Raw genomic sequence first — 17,971 nt, forward strand, 5'->3', positions numbered from 1 at the left:
CAGCCTTGTAACAAATGCCATAGACGGGGTGGCGTAAATGACACACATATACTTTTCATAGTTCTGGAGAATGGGACTTCCAAGATCAAGGCATAGCAGATTCCGTGTCTGTTGAGACCTTCCTCCTGGTTCACAGGTGCATCTTCTCCCTGCAACCTGATGTGGCAGAAAAAGTGGGTGAGAGGTGTCAGGGGTCTCTTTTCTAAGGCTACTAACTCATTCATGAGGGCCCCACCCTCATGACCTAATCACCTCCCAAGAGCAGTGCCATCTTGCAGCAGCGTTATGGCAGGGACATCCCATCTTCAGTGGCAGAGCTGGTGGCACTGCCGGGCGTTGGGCCCAAGGTGGCGCACTTGGCCATGGCGGTGGCCTGGGGCGCCGTGTCTGGCATTGCAGTGGACACGCATGTGCACAGAATCGCCAACAGACTCGGGTGGGCCAAGACGGTGACCAAGTCCCTGGAGAAGACCCGTGGGGGCGCTGGAGGCCTTTGCTGCCCCGGGAGCTTTGGAGCGAGATCAACAGACTGTGGGTGGGATTTGGCCAGCAGACACGTATGCCCTTCTGCCCGCGTTTCCACGCCTGCGTCAACGGAAGCCTGTGCCCTGCCGCACGGAGCCGCAGCGGGCCATGAAGTCTGGGCCTGGACGCCATGCACCAGCCGACACTGAGCCTTTGCTTGGGGAGCCACAGCCTGTTTCTAATAAAACTTGGGAATTGTTAAAAAAAAAAAAATGCGATTAGGGTTTGAACATGTGCATTTGGGGGAGGAGCACATACATACAGTTCCTAAACTCCCCAAAGGCCTGCATAGGTGACAGGCTGCTAAGTAAGCCATGGATCCCCTCCTCTGGTGGCAGGGTGGGACCCAGGGGGGTCCCAGCCTTCCTGCAGAATGTAGTCTGGAAGAGCCTTACCTGATTGCCCTTGTGGGCCATGTATATCCTTTCCTAGGATTGCCTTTCCAGGAAAAGTGGTTGAGATGCTCCACCCTATATTACCATCCCCACATATATGTTTGAAAATCAACTCCCTGTGAGGGTTTTTCAAGGTTCCTTTTTGTCAGATTCAAATAATCCTGGTATTTCCCTCCACACTTCCTCCACCGTTTCTAAACTCTTTTATCTTCAGGACAGCTCTCCTCTGAACTGCCTCCTAACTTCTCATGTCGTTCTCAAACTGGGATGCCCTTTATTTGACACCCCTGGCCTAGCATTATTACCTTGGTCCTCTGTGAAAGGGTAGGACAGCCGTTCCCCTGGCCCAGCAGAGTCTCCCTTCAGTTCTGCACGAACAGGTCACCTGCCTGGAAGATCAGACCTGCCAAGAGGCACCACTTCTTTCTCAACCTGACATGCATTTTCAGCCACATTTTCATTTAATAAATGGTTACCTTGAAAGCCAGAGACACAAACACCTGTTAAGTCCTGGTCTCTGTCCTTAAGGAGCTCATGGAGCTGTTCTAGGGAGCAGCAGGGTGAGGGTTACACAGGATACAGGACAGGTATCCTGCCACATTTGTGAATTGGCAGGTAATCTCTGGAACAGAGGAACAAAGTAACAGGTACAATGGGTCACAAATGCTCACACACACCATGCTCCTTAGAATGACCACTCTGCGTGTCTAATCTCTGCAATTATCTGATAGAAATTATTGACTCTCTGAGAAGATAGTCGAAGAACGGCTTTTCTCTTTTAAAAGGGCATATGTGGGTCAGATATCCTTATGTACATTTATGTGCCTTGAGTTAGAACTTTTCTCAGAACCCAGTAGACGTGCTTTCAAAACTTAAGGAAACAAGACCTGAAAGGTATAACTTTAATTTCACCAAAAATAACCTCTACTGAAGTTCAGTAGAGGAGCTTCCCAGCACTTTTCCTCCTACACTAACAGCAAGTGTAAATGATTTGCTACTTTTTCAAGAAGTTTACTGGGAGGCACCTCACAATCACGCTGTGATGTAAGCAGCTCAGGTATTACTGGGTCTCTATTATGAAAGAACAAAACTGAAGCTCGGAGAGGGTAAGTGCCTCACTCTGCTGTAACCCGTAGAGCACTGATGATGAAATCCCCAAGTTTCTCAACACCTCTGTTTTAAATAATAAGTGATATCCTAAAAAGCCATCTTAGTTTTAAAATTAGAGCAAAAAAAAAATAAAATAAATAAAATAAAATAAATTAAATAAAATTAGAGCAGCTTCATGGCTGAGAGTATCCACTTTGTCTACACAATGGTGGAATTTTTTTTGTTTGTTTTTTTTGAATGACACGTTTATTTCTTCCAAGAAACGTATTTTTCCCACATGCCTTCTACATTTTTACCAAAATACCTTATTGTCATCTCTACCAATTTTAAACGATAATGTCATTTTTTGATGGCTATATGTATTTATTTCTTCTCCCCATGCTACCTAGTCATTTAATAGTTGGCACTCTTACAGCTTCATTATTTAGATTATGAACTGTTGAAATTCAGCGCTGTATCATTTCCTTACTTGACTCGCCTACATTCCCTTGCTGATGAGTCTGTCTTGGCCCTAGACACCCAATCCTTTCCCTGCCATTTGAAGAGGGTTTGCCTGTAATGACAGTTCCTATTTTCCTTCCTTTATCTTGCATCTAAAGCTTCACCACTATCTCTTCCAAAGGAAGGTACACTTTGAGACCACCCCACTTCACATACCCTCCCTTGAGTGCATGATGTACGTATGTCTGTTAAGAAAAATGCCTCCACATATCTTTGAGTTTCTGGAATTGTTTTTAAATAGAAAGTGTGGTCTTAAATGTCCCTACTGCCCCTAGGACTCACAACTATAAAAACATCCTTTAAAGTCTGAGCAAGGTAAGTTCCACCCCAAAAATTTCCAGGTGAGAAGGAGTTATAAATATGGCACAATGAATTTATTTTCAAACCTGGCCTTGTTTTAAAAGAGGCTGAGAAATTGATCCAGATTAAAGGAAACTAAAGATACATAGCAACAGGATGTAGTATTTCATCCAGGACTCAATCCTGTAAAGAGATTTACACACACACACACACACACACACACACACACAGGCAGGACATTACTTAATAAATTGATCAGAATGGAATGTGAGTGGGAAATTAGTTAAAAATTTTATGTCCATGTGACAGTTACCGAAGGAGATAACTGTGGTGTCAGAGAATATTCTTTTTCCTAAGAAATACACAATGAAATATTCATGGAGAAAGTGCGCGATGAATGAAATATATTCTCCAATATTCAAGAATGTGTGCACAGTTTTCATAGGTATATATATGTCTTCCTATATAGAAACAAGGGGAAGGAGGGAAGGCGAGAGAGATTGTAAACATGTCAAAATCATAACAGGTACATCTGGATAAAGGGTATATGGCTTTACCATCTATGGCTTTGCCACCAATGCAGCTTTTCCAAAACTTTAATTTCAAATACATTTAAAAAATGAATTTAACCCAACCTTTGATATTAATGACTTTGATTCCAGAAGCTAGTGCCTCCACCATACTCCGAGCCCAGATGTGTGCAATGCCAACTTTAAAACAGCTGTCTCAGGTGCTGTCCTATGCAGGAAACCTGGGATCCTCTCTGCACACTGGAAACATGCTAACATTTCAACAAGGTTTTACAAAACGGGCAGAGTGCCCCCATTAAAAGAAATTAGAAATTATATGCAATATAAGCAAACCACAAAGAACAAAAATTCTACATGTTTACTAACACAGAACCCCTAATTTCATTTTTCTCTGGTGCCACCAGGTTGCTCTTCTCCTGGGTTTTGCCGAGCCATTGACTTGCCGGCACTTTCTTTGCTCTGCTAGTCAGTTTCCACTCCTCCTAGTCAGATTTCCATCTTCCAAAAATGTGTTGACCGCTTTTGTTCTTTATGCTCCCCTTCTTGTCATCCTTAAGCACTTGTTTTTAAACCCTTTACTTGTTTTAAAAGCTTTATTGAAATACAGGTCACATACCATTCAATCTACCCATTTAATGTGTATAATTCCTTGATTTTCAATAGAGGCATCACCACAGTCAATTTTTAAAACGTTGTCATGACTTAAGAGAAACAAATCTGCAAACTTTTGCTCTCATTCTCCTCGCTCTCCTCCCTCGAGCTCTAAGATGAATCTATTTTCTGTTTTGTAGATTTCACTATTCACCATTCACACTTCATGTGACTGGAGTCCTATGTGGCCGTTAGTGACTGGCTCCTTTCATTTAACATGTTTTCAAGGTTCATCCCTGTTGTGGCATCGGTTGGTCTTTTATATTCCACAAAATACTATATCATAGGAATATGTTATATTTAATTTACCCATTTCTCCATTGATGGATGTTTGAATTGTTTCCGCCTTTGACCTCATACATAAGATAGCTATAAACATTTGTGTAGACCTATGTTTTCATTTCTGGGGAGTATATACCAAGAAGTGGAACTGCTGGGTCATATGTTAACTCTATGGTTAACTTTTTGATCAAGCGCCACACTGTTTCCAAATTAGCTGTGCCATTTTTCATTCCCACCAACAGTGCATGGGGGTTCTAATTTCTCCACATTCCCACCAACATTTGTATTCCTTTTGATTTTAGCCATCGTTGTAGGTGTGAAGTTTGGGTCAATATTGATTTTGATTTGCATTTTCCTGATGGTTAATGATATTGAGCAGTTTTCATCTAATCGTTTACTTTTAATGGCATTTTGGGAAAGAGGGAAGTGTTTGATCTACTCCATTATAGGTGAAACACAGTAGTTTATTTGAAATGTAAGGGACATATTTTTCTTCTAAGTATTTCAAAACACACAATGTCAAGTCTTTGACAGTTACTGAGTGATTCAGGGACAGTGAAATTCTGCCCTGAATTTGCTCCGTAAGATGGCTTCTTGTGTGGGGTGGAGGAATTCATTTAAATCGCTCCTCAGGGCAGACTATAAGGCAGAGCAGAACTGATGGCCAACAGTCTCTAAAGCCCAGTGCCTTTTTGACACCAATGCTGCATACACCTGTTGTGAATAAGTGTGCAGCACAGGTGATAAATTTCAAAGAAATGTGAGAGCTTTGATGTGAACACAGAGCATATGTCTCAGAGATGGATGGCAAGATGTGTCAAAGGGGCTTTTGCACTTTAATCCCAGCGTATCACACCCGCCCAATGATAATCGTGCAAGTTGGGTGGTGGATATGTGGGAAGTTATATTGTTATATGTGCTCTTGGACATGTTTCTGTAGTAAAAACCATTAAAAAAAAAAGATGTAGTCAAACCATAAATAAAAAAGAGTTTGGGTGCCTCCTAAGGACAGGGAGGAGGGGTCAGAAGGAGACCTGGCAAGGGTGGATCAGTCCATCAAGACTAGAAGTTAACTCTGTCTCAATAAAGACATTTCAGAAAGTATACTTCCTTTGAGATTGGGAAGGAAACCTCTTTCCCTATAACAGGAAGGAAGAGGAAAAATAACAATGGGGAGATTTTGGGGGCAGGATTTGGGTTTGTTTTGTTTTGTTTTGTGAGAGGCTCGGTCACTGCTTTCTTGGCTCTGTGAGCTGTGGTCCAGCACATCTGCTGAGCAAGCGAAGATGGCCTAAGTTTGAGGGAAGTAAAGGAAATCTGAAATAGATCTGAGGGCCACCTGGGTGTCTCAGTCCGTTAAGAATCTGTCTTCAGTTCAGGTTATGACCCTGGTGTCCTGGGATTGAGTCCTGCTCCCTGCTTGGCAGGAAGCCTGCTTCTTCCTCTCCCTCTGCCACTCCCTCTGATTGTGCTCCTGCTCTCTGTCAGATAACATTTAATATAAGATAAATTACATCTGAGTACACTGAGGAGAGAATGTACTAAGGAAATAGTGACCTAACTCCATTTATTTTGTTCAAGTTAGTAAGTCTTGGATAAGTATTTGTGGAGTGAATGAATGATTTCCAGGTAGTTCTGGGGCTGAATTTCATGTGGCATCAGTAGACTCAGGTGTGAGTAGACTCAGTTTTGACATGGGAGATTTAATGCAACAATAATCTTTTACCTCCAGAAAGGCATTTCTAAAAGAGGCAGAGAGACAAGATTTTGCCAGGCAGGAAGGACTGAAGGGGTTTAGATGGGGTCATCCACCTGTACTGGAGCCTGTTTTGTTTTGTGTTTTGAATTGAAGTGGGGCTGATGCAGATCACATTAGTGTCAGGTGTAGTGCTCTATGCTGTGCTGTGCTCACCACAACTGCAGCTACCATATGTCACGAGATAACGCTGTTCCAGTGCCATGGACTCTATTTCCTATGCTGCACTGGTGCTTTTCACATGTTGGTTTCCCAACAAGCCATCAGTTCTACCTTGGAGAGTGAGGAAAAGAAGAAGAAGGCCTTGCTGGAGAGACAAGAAGTGGAAAGTGAATGATGTGGAGTAGAAAAATTCACAGGGACATATAAGCTGGGAGGACAGGGGCGTGAGGCAAAAGGACAGAATGTCAGACTGTAGTATTTCCGATGGCAGAAGCACTCCTGGTAATAAGCTCTGCACTGGATGGGCCATAATGGACTCTAAAATGAGATGATGTAGGACCCGGCAGGCTGGGTTACTGGCTGGTCTGTCCGCATAGATGTTAGAGCCTGGAGTGGGACAGGGTTCTGAGAAGGGGTGATTAGGCATAAAATTTTGTTCTACCAGCAAGTTCCCTCTTTCACCTTTTCATTTCTTCAAAGGTGTCTTACTCTGGAAGGTGGTACCTGCTTTCTCAAAATTGTTACAACTAACAGTTAAATGATGCTATTGTTCTGCAAAAAACATCAGTCCAGCAGCGTGATGAAACACCCAGGGAGGGAAGCACTTCGGGTGGAACCAGGATGGATTCTTCAGCATCACCTAGGGTATTCTTTGATGCTACCCCAACCAGACCAAGATCAAGCCGAACAAACCCCACCCCCAAAAAACACTCTTATTTAGAGTTCATCCACCTGAGGGATCCTCTGATCACTGACTTCTAAATGATGATTATGCTACTGTAACACAATAACAGTGAAGAAACAGTGGCTTATTCATTATTTTCTGAAAACTATACCAGTCTTTGATCCTCCTCAGAGAGAGAAGACGTGCTGAAAAGGGTGTAAAACATTCAATGAGAGAGGTGTGAGCTACTATACATTTTCAGTAAGGCTAAGCCATGGGACAGGAGAGAGAGCCCATCTCCTCAAACTTCATCAGAGAGGGAATGGGCTTTTGGGGGCATATGTTACATATTTTCCAAGAGGGTCCTGGAGATTGGTCACGTTTTAGAAGCCGAAGGAAGCAAGCAGTGACAGCTGAGCTGATTTACCCAAAACCCATGCTCCCAAGACTGTACACAGAACAGACATCACTTTATTAGAGAAATATTTATTCCTCACAAGGGATTATTTGAGGGTAAGAAATGCCCCCCAATACCCTCTCATCAGAAATTCTGGAGAAGTTTTACGTCTAACTAGTAGAGACACATCTCTGCACACAGTGCCTTCAGGAGTCGTGAGAGTGGCCGGAGGTCACTAGGCAGCCTGATGTCCGCAGGTGGCCTTTGGGTGGGGCGCAGGATCCCTGACGGGCATGGAAGAGCGGATACTTCTGATGTGGTATCTGGTCCTTAAATGCCACAACTTTCTGGGGCTGTCTGTCCTTGTTTCTGAGCTGTCTGTTACTTCCAGGAAGGCCTTGGTCAGCAGAGCCAGCTTCTTGCTGGCAGGACCTGGTATTTGTCTCCTTACAGGCGGGGAACCCTGTAGTTGAAAGGATACCCTGGGACAGGCTGTGTCTGGGCCTGCACTTGTACTTTCTTCTGGGTTTTCCCAAACTTGGGTTGGGGAGGGAATGGGCTGCTGAGGGCAGGTGCTGCCTATTGCATACCAGATGCCCCATTCTCTCCTCTTGGAACTTCCCAAAAGCTGTCATGATTTTCTGAGCTTTGGGCATCCCGGTAAAGGCAGCTCTACCATTAAGTAGGCTTCTGCTTTCCACAGATGATAGGGGACTGGGCTTCTCCTGGGAGTTTTCTTGCCCTTTGCATTTTATCCCAGGAGTAAGCCATTGCAAAAAAAATAAATAAATAAATAAAATAAAATAAAATAAAATTTAACCGATAATGCTTTCAGGAGGCAGTTGACCCTTCTGTGATAGGATCTGGGAAGGCTGCTTCCCAGCTTTACCTTCAATACCAAGTCCTGAGTAGGGAACCTCTTCTTCAGTGCCTCGGCTTTAGTAGGGAACCTGTCTGTTCTCGGTTGGGATGTTCCTAGTCCTGCATTCCCTTCACCATGCTCTTGGGCCTTGGATCCCGGAGGCCTCATGCTCTCTGTGACCGGTGGGGGATTCCTATTCTGGCACTTTCTTATGACATGTTTAGAGACCCAGGGCTCCTGCTGTTGTTTCATAGGAATATCCTGTGTCCTCTGGAGGGACGCACAACACCTGGGAACCTCTCGTGTCCCTGAGGGAGACACTCGGGTTATGAGTCATGAGGCCTTATAAGTCCAATGATCTGAGGCAGGGGCCAGGCCAGTGTATTGGGCTTGGGACTGGCTATGCTCCCTGTCCTCCAGCATAAGCTTTAACTCATGCAAGAGTTGTTCTTTGAGATTCAATGATTTAGGATCTTGCGGAACTGGTATGCTTGGTGGGATGGTGGTTTTGACTTGATGCTCATTCCCCTTTATAATTTGGGAGCTAACTGGCATGTTGGTTGTCAAGATGCTAGGTTGTGACTGAAGTGTATGAAATTCCTTGGTCCTGAATATCGTTCAGAAGTCTTCATCTTTATGCCTTGTTGCCCTCCTCTGCTACTGTTGGAGTTCGCATCCTTATACTTTGGCTCATTGCCTTGCCGGTGACTTTGGGGGCCATCTGTTGGCTATGGTGACATGTTTGACAGGTGTAAGAGTCTGTCTCTCATGCTTAATTTTTGGAACATCCTCTACAGGCAGATGGTGGATATTGGAGGATGATTGCCTCGGAATTCTCTGCTCTTCCTTGCCCACAGTTGAGGTGGCAGGGCGAGGATGATCCAGAATGGAGGCTGAATTTGTCGTTCCTGCTTTGTCTGCATGGAGAGATCTCAAGCTTCCTCTAAGGGGGCTGACGCCCCCAGGTTTAGAATTTGCTGCAGGAATCAGTTTGGTGGAGCAGGAAGGGCTCCAAGGAGATGTGGCCTTTCTTGATTTAAAGATCTCTATGGATTCAAGGACCCTGGAGGGAAGGCCCCATAGCATCTTCCAACGAAACCATTTAATATGGGATTCCAGCATCTGTTGTACACGGGGTTCCACAAAAGGAAGCTCCTGGCATGTATTCAGGGAGTAATCCTCAACCTCTGAAGGTGGCAAACGTCTTTGTGTTATTTCAGCCTGGGATTTCTCAGAAGGAAGTGATGTCTGCTTTACTGTATGCCATGAATGATGCACAGTCTCAGGGAGATGACCCTCACTGACTTCCTCAGATTTTTTGTGCAAATGTATTTTCAGGACATTTTCCAGTTGTGTCTGACCTGCAGTCTCCACAGACACCGTGGAGCTGTTCTCTGATGGACTAGTAAGTTTACTCTCAGAATCATGCCCCATGTCCTTATCTGAAGAGCTCTCTAGGTCACTCAACAGATCCTCTTTTGGGCCATTCTCTGGGCTGTGTTCCTCACCCTTCTTCAGGTTGTCATTGTCCTTGTCCAGTTCACCGTCCTCTAGATGAAGCATTTCTGAGTCCTTGTCACTGATGCTTTCAGTGTCATTCAATTTGTTCACACTCTTAGGGATCCACGAGCGTCCACGAAAGCGCTGCGACTCAGGTAGCTGTGAAATTGTACTGGGACGGCTCATCAGCGCGAGAGACTCATAAATCCTGCGGGGAATGCCCCACCGGTGTTGGATGAGCCTCTTTCGAAGGTGACTCTCAAGTTTTCTCCGAAGCTCTTCATTCAGAGGAAACTGTCCAGGGGGGATAGAGATTACCACTTGGGCCTTGGTGGCCTTGTGGCTGAGAGAAGGGTTAGGAGCTGAAGGACAGTAGTCCTCCTGGGATCTTTGGACGAGAGTGGGTAAACCCCACACACGTTTCTGTACCTTCTGCAACACGTTCCATTCCAGATGCTGCCTTTCTGTTGGAGTGAGATTCTCCGGTTCGTTCCGAGGTCTGTGAACACACACTCCACAGATCTTGATGTCAGGTAGAGGACCAGATGGCAGGATTGGGATTGGGGATTGAAGGTGGGCCTGGGGCTGGACAGGAGGGCTAGGTAAGGGCGGGGTTTGAGGCAGGAGTTGAGGCGGGTTCTCAGGCAAGGATGGAGGAAGTGGATGGGGAACTACTGGGGATTCCTGCTCTGGGGAGGCATTCCAGATGTGACCTGAGGCATCAGCAGCAGGGAAGAGGGACTTGCTAGGTGGAGTTTGGAGACCCCAGAAGAGCTGGATGGGGGTTTGCTGTAAATGGCCCTCTTCCCAGGTTGTAGGATATGGGTGCTGCTGATGCATATGCAGCTCCTTTGATTGGTCTCTGGTGCTCCAGAAAGGGAGGGACGATGCCAAATCATGGGTATCAACAATTGTTTGTTTTGCAAAAGATCCCTTTGATTGCTTCCACAGGAGGAAGTCACTCCTCTTTTGCCTTTGTTTCTCTAGAAGTGCCAGGGCATCAGGACTGAGAAGTGAGAGGTCACCAGGCTCTACAAGGTTGGCTGCAGGGTCTCCCCTGGAAGAAGCCTCTGAAGAATGGAGGGCCAGGACTTCTTGACGGAAATCACGTGGAGCCAGGGTTGAAGGGAAGAAGTCTTTGGCATGAGTTTGCCACCAACGGAGGTCTAAAATTGACAAGCTGGAGGGGTCAATGCCTAGGATTTTGGAGACATAAGGAGAGAACCCACCAGAGCTATCTGGGGGTGAGCTCTGTGGAACAGGCTTCCTTGAGATGGAAATCGGTTTGGATTGAGGCACAGTTAAATTGCAGTCTGGCGGTGATGAAGCAGACCGGGTTGGTGGTGTGGGATGATGAGCAAAGGTCTCAGTGGGATTCACCCTCTGAGACAACCCTGGTAAGGGGCTGACATCTTGGGAAAGGGTAGGGTCCAGAGAGAAGGTGGTACTTAGAGACACTGTCTCTGTCTGGACACTACGGCCCACTGTATGGGCGTGATGTGGTTGGACAGGAGGAAAGGCAAGGGGCTGGGGTGGGAAATGATCCCTCGGGAATTTGGAATCTAAGGGAGGAAAAGGCTTTGGTGGCAAAGGATCACCCGGTGGCGAGGGTGCAAAAAAGTCTGCCACAGGGATCACTGGGTTAGGTGAGAAGATGGAAGCAGGTGGTGGGGAAGGCTTAGGAAGAGGAGCTGATATTGGGTCTCCTGGAGGGACTGCTAAGAAGTCAGAGGAGCGAGTGAACGATGAAGTAGTCACAGGAGCTGTGGAAGCCAAGGGAGTCGAATCTTCCAGGGCCTGCAGGAACACCAGCTGATTGATCTCAGCAGTTGCGTTATGACACACCTCACAAGAGGGTTCTGGACATAACAGTTGACGAAAGTGGATGGTATCATGATGCCGGCCGAGGGGGCTGCAGGAGACAGAGGTACAAAGATGCAGCCTGGACCAGAACCAGGGGAGGAGGACATGCAGGCCTGACGAGGGAGGGGCCACCTGAAGCCTGCTGTCCCTTCACAGTGCCCCACCATTATGACTTCCCAGAGTATTCAGTAGCCTTCACCCCACTCTCTGTTCCTATGGCAACCCCCTCCCATGGCTATGACAGATTGCACGGAATCCTGCAATTGCATAAAATGTGCTCTAAGAGGCATCAGGATAGCAGGGGAGAGACTGGTCACCTTCTTAAAACAGAGATCAGCTTCCGGGTGTCTTCCGCTTCTCTTCGGTGCCATCTGTCACCTGGGAAACCAGGAGAATGGGTTATGTAGTGAAAGTAGAAACATAGGCAATACTACAGGAGTCCTCTTATGGGACGGCCTTGGGCTCTTGGACTCTGGAGGCCCTGATAATCCGTAGGTGAGGGCAAATGGCCAGTGATGTGAAGCTGGTTAGTAATCTTGCTTCACGTATATACTATTTTCCTGCAATTATCCCATATGATGATCAGACCACCTCTCTGAAGCAGAGGGGCCTGTGGTTACCTGAGGGAAGACTTCGGAGTATCTGTGATGTCACAGAGCTTTCACAAAGTCAGGAGACAGAAGTTCTGACTCTTGACACCTCACACGGCCACCTATTGGGCAGCACTCATTGTCCAGATCCATCACTGCCTCATGCTCAGTAGTGGTCAGAGCAGGGAATCTGAGAAGGGCTTTGCACTCTGGCTGCATTTCCATGAGCCTCTCCTCCGAGGCCTCTGTTTTCTGAGAGGGAATGTACCCAGAGGCTCACATCCCCAGAGCTCACGGACTGGGCCCTCATGGAGAGGACGGCAAGGATCAGTCTTGGAGAGCTCAGTTGGAATAGGCAGAACCTTACCTTCCAGAGTCCCACCTTTCCTTCTCCTCTTGGCTCTGCCCTGACGCTAGAACAAAAATAAAAAGAATGAGGGAGGCTGGACTCCATGTCTTACTCTCCTCTCAGAAATGGAGACATTCTTTCTCCAAGGAGCCTGTGACTTTTAATTCACAGAACGTTGTGTTCCTTGCTTTTTTCAGTTTTTGAGGTGATAAAATATTTTCAATATTTGCTACTTTGAACAAGTCTGAGGACTTTGTCTGGGAGGTCCACACTTGGTATTCTCAGTCAGAATTCCTTTGTTCAAGGAGGACATAGAAAATGAAGGCTGACAGTCATGTTTGTGCTCCCTTAGGCGGGACCCTGTATCCTAAGTCATAGCTCAGAGCCCACTCTCTTCTCAGAGGCTCAGGACTATTCTCCTCCTCAGCCCAGCATGAAGGAAGGCTTGATCCAGTGACGCTTGACCTGGGGAAGGGCCTCATGATCAAGTGCTGGGAAACTTTGTTTTTTTTACACAGACCCCATACTCTCAAAATAACCCAATCCATGACTATAGATTCCCTGTGTTTGGGATATTACCCAAAACCTGCCACCAAACCCAGGAGATTGTGAGTTTCATGTAGAAACCTTAGTCCTTCCTTAACCCGTCCCCTGCCAGGCCTCTTTTCCTAGAGGAATGAATGTCTGTTTTCTTAAAACGTCCCATTTTAGGTGTTTCTCTGATTCTATCAAACTCGTTTTAAAATTTGGGATTGGGGGCTTCTGGATAGCTCAGTTGCTTAAGTGTCTGCTTTGGGCTCAGGTCAGGATTCCAGGGTCTTGGAATCTATCCCCACATTGCATTCCCTGCTTAGCTCCCTCCGTGCCCCCCCCCACCTCTGCTCACTTGCTTTCTCTTAAACAAAATCTTAAAAAACAGATTAATTGGGATTAGAAATGGAAACCGTAATAATCTAGGTTGAGGCCTCCCACCCCCCGCAAATATTTCTTACCTTTTGGGTGGTTTTGGTTTTCCGAGTTGGTAATGGAATCCCCACCAGGTAGCACAGGAACAGAAGGAGCAATCCCAACCCACACAGGAAGGTGATGTTGGGATCAGTCTCTAGGCATGTTGAGCCAAAGCTCAGACATGGTTTAGTATCGCCATTCAGAAATGGGAGAACACTCCAGTGTTTGAACTCCATTGTCTGAATCACAAGACAGCCTAGACTGTGCACACGCTGAATATATATCCTCCCCAGGCTTACATCACAGAGCAGGGTCACAAAGAGTTTCTGAGGGTGGGGTAGGTGACAATTGAACAAGGTGTGTCCCCAGCCCCTGCCCCACTCACTAGCTCAGAAGACCTCTCCACTCCTCCTAGGTCCTTCAAGTTTGCCATCCCATTTTCCTACTCCTTTATATCGCTTATGAAATTTATGAAATTTTCTGTTTGTTCCATGTATTATGCATATATTACTTGGGTCCCCCTTTAGTGTTTGAGACCTTGACTTGGGTCTAACTAGTTCCATGCCTTGAATGTCTGCAAGGCTACCTGGAATTTTTGCTTGTCTCCTGATATTTATACTCAGGATCCCACAGGTCCTCAGATACATCTTTCATATGTAATGTGTTTGCCTGGGACACCTGGATGGCTCTGTCAGTTAAGTAACTGCCCTCAGCTCAGGACAATATCTCAGGGTGCTGGGATCAAGCTCCACATCTGGCTCCTTGCTCCACAGGGAGCCTGCTTCTCCCACTCCCTCTGCCCGCAGCTTCTCTGCTTGTGTGCTTTCTGTCAAATAAATAAAACTTTTAAAAGAAAATGTTTGCCTTGTATGAACCGAGATAGAGACCGTAAAGTTCTTTCACACTTAGTTTTTTACATGTTGCACGGCACATTTCAGTTTTTGTTTTATTCAGCCTTTAGTATCTTCAGTCAATGAGGCTGACACAATTAAAATCAATAATGTGTTATTCAATAATCCCCTAACTAAAATCAATAGAAAACAAATGTAAGGAATTAAAACTTCAAATGGTCTTGGGGGTATCCCTGTAGCACTTGTATTCCTAACGTTAGTGAAGTTAAACTGCATAGAGTTTTGGGGGACTATCTAACACACACGCACACACACACACACACACACACACCCTTAGACAAAGCAATCCAGTATACTTCAAATTAAAGAATAAAGTGTTTTCTCCTTTTATTTCATCCTTTCATAAAATGTTGACCCCAGTTGTACTTGCTCAACCTAAATTACTGTGTTCTGTACCTCAATACCCTCATAGGTGTACAAATCCCTTCTCAGTGAGTTGCAGCCCTGTAACAAATGCCATAGACGGGGTGGCTTAAATGACACACGTATACTTTTCATAGTTCTGGAGAATGGGATTTCCAAGATCAAGGCATAGCAGATTTCGCGTCTGTTGAGACCTTCCTCCTGGTTCACAGGTGCATCTTCTCCCTGCAACCTGATGTGGCAGAAAAAGTGGGTGAGAGGTGTCAGGGGTCTCTTTTTTAAGGCTACTAACTCATTCATGAGGGCCCCACCCTCATGACCTAATCACCTCCCAAGAGCAGTGCCATCTTGCAGCAGCGTTATGGCAGGGACATCCCATCTTCAGTGGCAGAGCTGGTGGCACTGCCGGGCGTTGGGCCCAAGGTGGCGCACTTGGCCATGGCGGTGGCCTGGGGCGCCGTGTCTGGCATTGCGGTGGACACGCATGTGCACAGAATCGCCAACAGACTCGGGTGGGCCAAGACGGTGACCAAGTCCCTGGAGAAGACCCGTGGGGGCGCTGGAGGCCTTGCTGCCCCGGGAGCTTTGGAGTGAGATCAACAGACTGTGGGTGGGATTTGGCCAGCAGACACGTATGCCCATCTGCCCGCGTTTCCACGCCTGCGTCAACCGAAGCCTGTGCCCAGCCACACGGAGCCGCGGCGGGCCGTGAAGTCTGGGCGTGGACGCCATGCACCAGCCGACCCTGAGCCTTTGCTGGGGGAGCCACAGCCTGTTTCTAATAAAACTTGGGAATTGTTAAAAAAAAAAAAAATGCGATTAGGGTTTGAACATGTGAATTTGGGGGAGGAGCACATACATACAGTTCCTAAACTCCCCAAAGGCCTGCATAGGTGACAGGCTGCTAAGTAAGCCATGGATCCCCTCCTCTGGTGGCAGGGTGGGACCTAGGAGGGTCCCAGCCTTCCTGCAGAATGTAGTCTGGAAGAGCCTCACCTGATTGCCCTTGTGGGCCATGTATATCCTTTCCTAGGATTGCCTTTCCAGGAAAAGTGGTTGAGACGCTCCACCCTATATTATCATCCGCACATATATGTTTGAAAATCAACTCCCTGTGAGGGTTTTTCAAGGTTCCTTTTTGTCAGATTCAAATAATCCTGGTATTTCCCTCCACACTTCCTCCACCGTTTCTAAACTCTTTTATCTTCAGGACAGCTCTCCTCTGAACTGCCTCCTAACTTCTCATGTCGTTCTCAGACTGGGATGCCCTTTATTTGACACCCCTGGCCTAGCTTTATTACCTTGGTCCTCTGTGAAAGGGTAGGACAGCCGTTCCCCTGGCCCAGCAGAGTCTCCCTTCAGTTCTGCACGAACAGGTCACCTGCCTGGAAGATCAGACCTGCCAAGAGGCACCACTTCTTTCTCAACCTGACATGCATTTTCAGCCACATTTTCATTTAATAAATGGTTACATTGAAAGCCAGAGACACAAACACCTGTTAAGTCCGGGTCTCTGTCCTTAAGGAGCTCATGGAGCTGTTCTAGGGAGCAGCAGGGTGAGGGTTACACAGGATACAGGACAGGTATCCTGCCACATTTGTGAATTGGCAGGTAATCTCTGGAACAGAGGACCAAAGTAACAGGTACAGTGGGTCACAAATGCTCACACACACCATGCTCCTTAGAAAGGCCACTCTGCATGTCTAATCTCTGCGATTATCTGATAGAAATTATTGACTCTCTGAGAAGATAGTCGAAGAACGGCTTTTCTCTTTTAAAAGGGCATATGTGGGTCAGATATCCTTATGTACATTTATGTGCCTTGAGTTAGAACTTTTCTCAGAACCCAGTAGACGTGCTTTCAAAACTTAAGGAAACAAGACCTGAAAGGTATAACTTTAATTTCACCAAAAATAACCTCTACTGAAGTTCAGTAGGGGAGCTTCCCAGCACTTCTCCTCCTACACTAATAGCAAGTGTAAATGATTTGCTACTTTTTCAAGAAGTTTACTAGGAGGCACCTCACAATCACCCTGTGATTTAAGCAGCTCAGGTATTACTGGGTCTCTATTATGAAAGAACAAAACTGAAGCTCGGAGAGGGTAAGTGCCTCACTCAGCTGTAACCCGTAGAGCACTGATGATGAAATCCCCAAGTTTCTCAACACCTCTGTTTTAAATAATAAGTGATATCCTAAAAAGCCATCTTAGTTTTAAAATTAGAGCAGCTGCGTGGCTGAGAGTATCCACTTTGTCTATACAATGGTGGCAAGTTTTTTTTTTGTTTTTTTGAATGACACTTATGTTTATTTCTTCCAAGAAAAGTATTTTTCCCACATGCCTTCTACCTTTTTACCAAAATACCTGATTGTCATCTCAACCAATTTTAAACGATAATGTCATTTTTCGATGGCTATATGTATTTATTTCTTCTCCCCATGCTACCTAGTCATTTAATAGTTGGCACTCTTACAGCTTCATTATTTAGATTATGAACTGTTGAAATTCAGCGCTGTATCATTTCCTTACTTGACTCGCCTACATTCCCTTGCTGATGAGTCTGTCTTGGCCCTAGACACCCAATCCTTTCCCTGCCATTTGAAGAGGGTTTGCCTGTAATGACAGTTCCTATTTTCCCTCCTTTATCCTGCATCTAAAGCTTCACCACTATCTCTTCCAAAGGAAGGTACACTTTGAGACCACCCCACTTCACATACCCTCCCTTGAGTGCATGATGTACGTATGTCTGTTAAGAAAAATGCCTCCACTTAGAGTGGAGAAGGGAGTTGGGGGAAATTGGAAGGGGAGGTGAACCATGAGAGACTATGGACTCTGAAAAACAATCTGAGGGTTTTGAAGGGACGGGGGGTGGGAGGTTGGGGTACCAGGTGGTGGGTATTATAGAGGGCACGGATTGCATGGAGCACGGGGTGTGGTGCAAAAATAATGAATACTGTTATGCTGGAAATAAAAAAAAAATTAATAAAAAAAAAAAAAAAGAATTACCCATTAAAACTCCAAGACACACAATTAAAAAAAAAAAAAAAAAAAAAAAAAAAAAAAAAGAAAAATGCCTCCACATATCTTTGAGTTTCTGGAATTGTTTTTAAATAGAAAGTGTGGTCTTAACTGTCCCTAATGCCCCTAGGACTCACAACTATAAAAACATCCTTTAAAGTCTGAGCAAGATAAGTTCCACCCCAAAAATTTCCAGGTGAGAAGGAGTTATAAATATGGCACAATGAATTTATTTTCAAACCTGGCCTTGTTCTAAAAGAGGCTGAGAAATTGATCCAAATTAAAGAAACTAAAG

The 17,971-nt window shown here is 45.7% G+C and overlaps 1 protein-coding gene and 2 pseudogenes across 1 annotated transcript; 2 read left to right on the plus strand and 1 right to left on the minus strand.

The window, feature by feature from the left end:
• Positions 1–159: 159 nt before the first annotated feature.
• LOC116589386 lies at positions 160–637 on the plus strand (annotated as a pseudogene).
• Positions 638–8,825: 8,188 nt separating this feature from the next.
• LOC116589387 (spermatogenesis-associated protein 31D4-like) lies at positions 8,826–13,621 on the minus strand. Its single transcript, XM_032341358.1, has 4 exons — positions 13,430–13,621; positions 12,456–12,501; positions 11,816–11,876; positions 8,826–11,547 (listed from the first exon to the last, which is right to left on the minus strand). The coding sequence occupies exons 1-4, from the start codon at positions 13,619–13,621 to the stop codon at positions 8,826–8,828; spliced, it is 3,021 nt and encodes a 1,006-aa protein (XP_032197249.1).
• A 1,273-nt stretch (positions 13,622–14,894) lies between these two features.
• On the plus strand, positions 14,895–15,459 carry LOC116589388 (annotated as a pseudogene).
• Positions 15,460–17,971: the final 2,512 nt, after the last annotated feature.

This window comes from Mustela erminea, chromosome 4, assembly GCF_009829155.1.
Source record: "Mustela erminea isolate mMusErm1 chromosome 4, mMusErm1.Pri, whole genome shotgun sequence".
NCBI classification, from domain to species: Eukaryota; Metazoa; Chordata; class Mammalia; order Carnivora; family Mustelidae; genus Mustela; species Mustela erminea.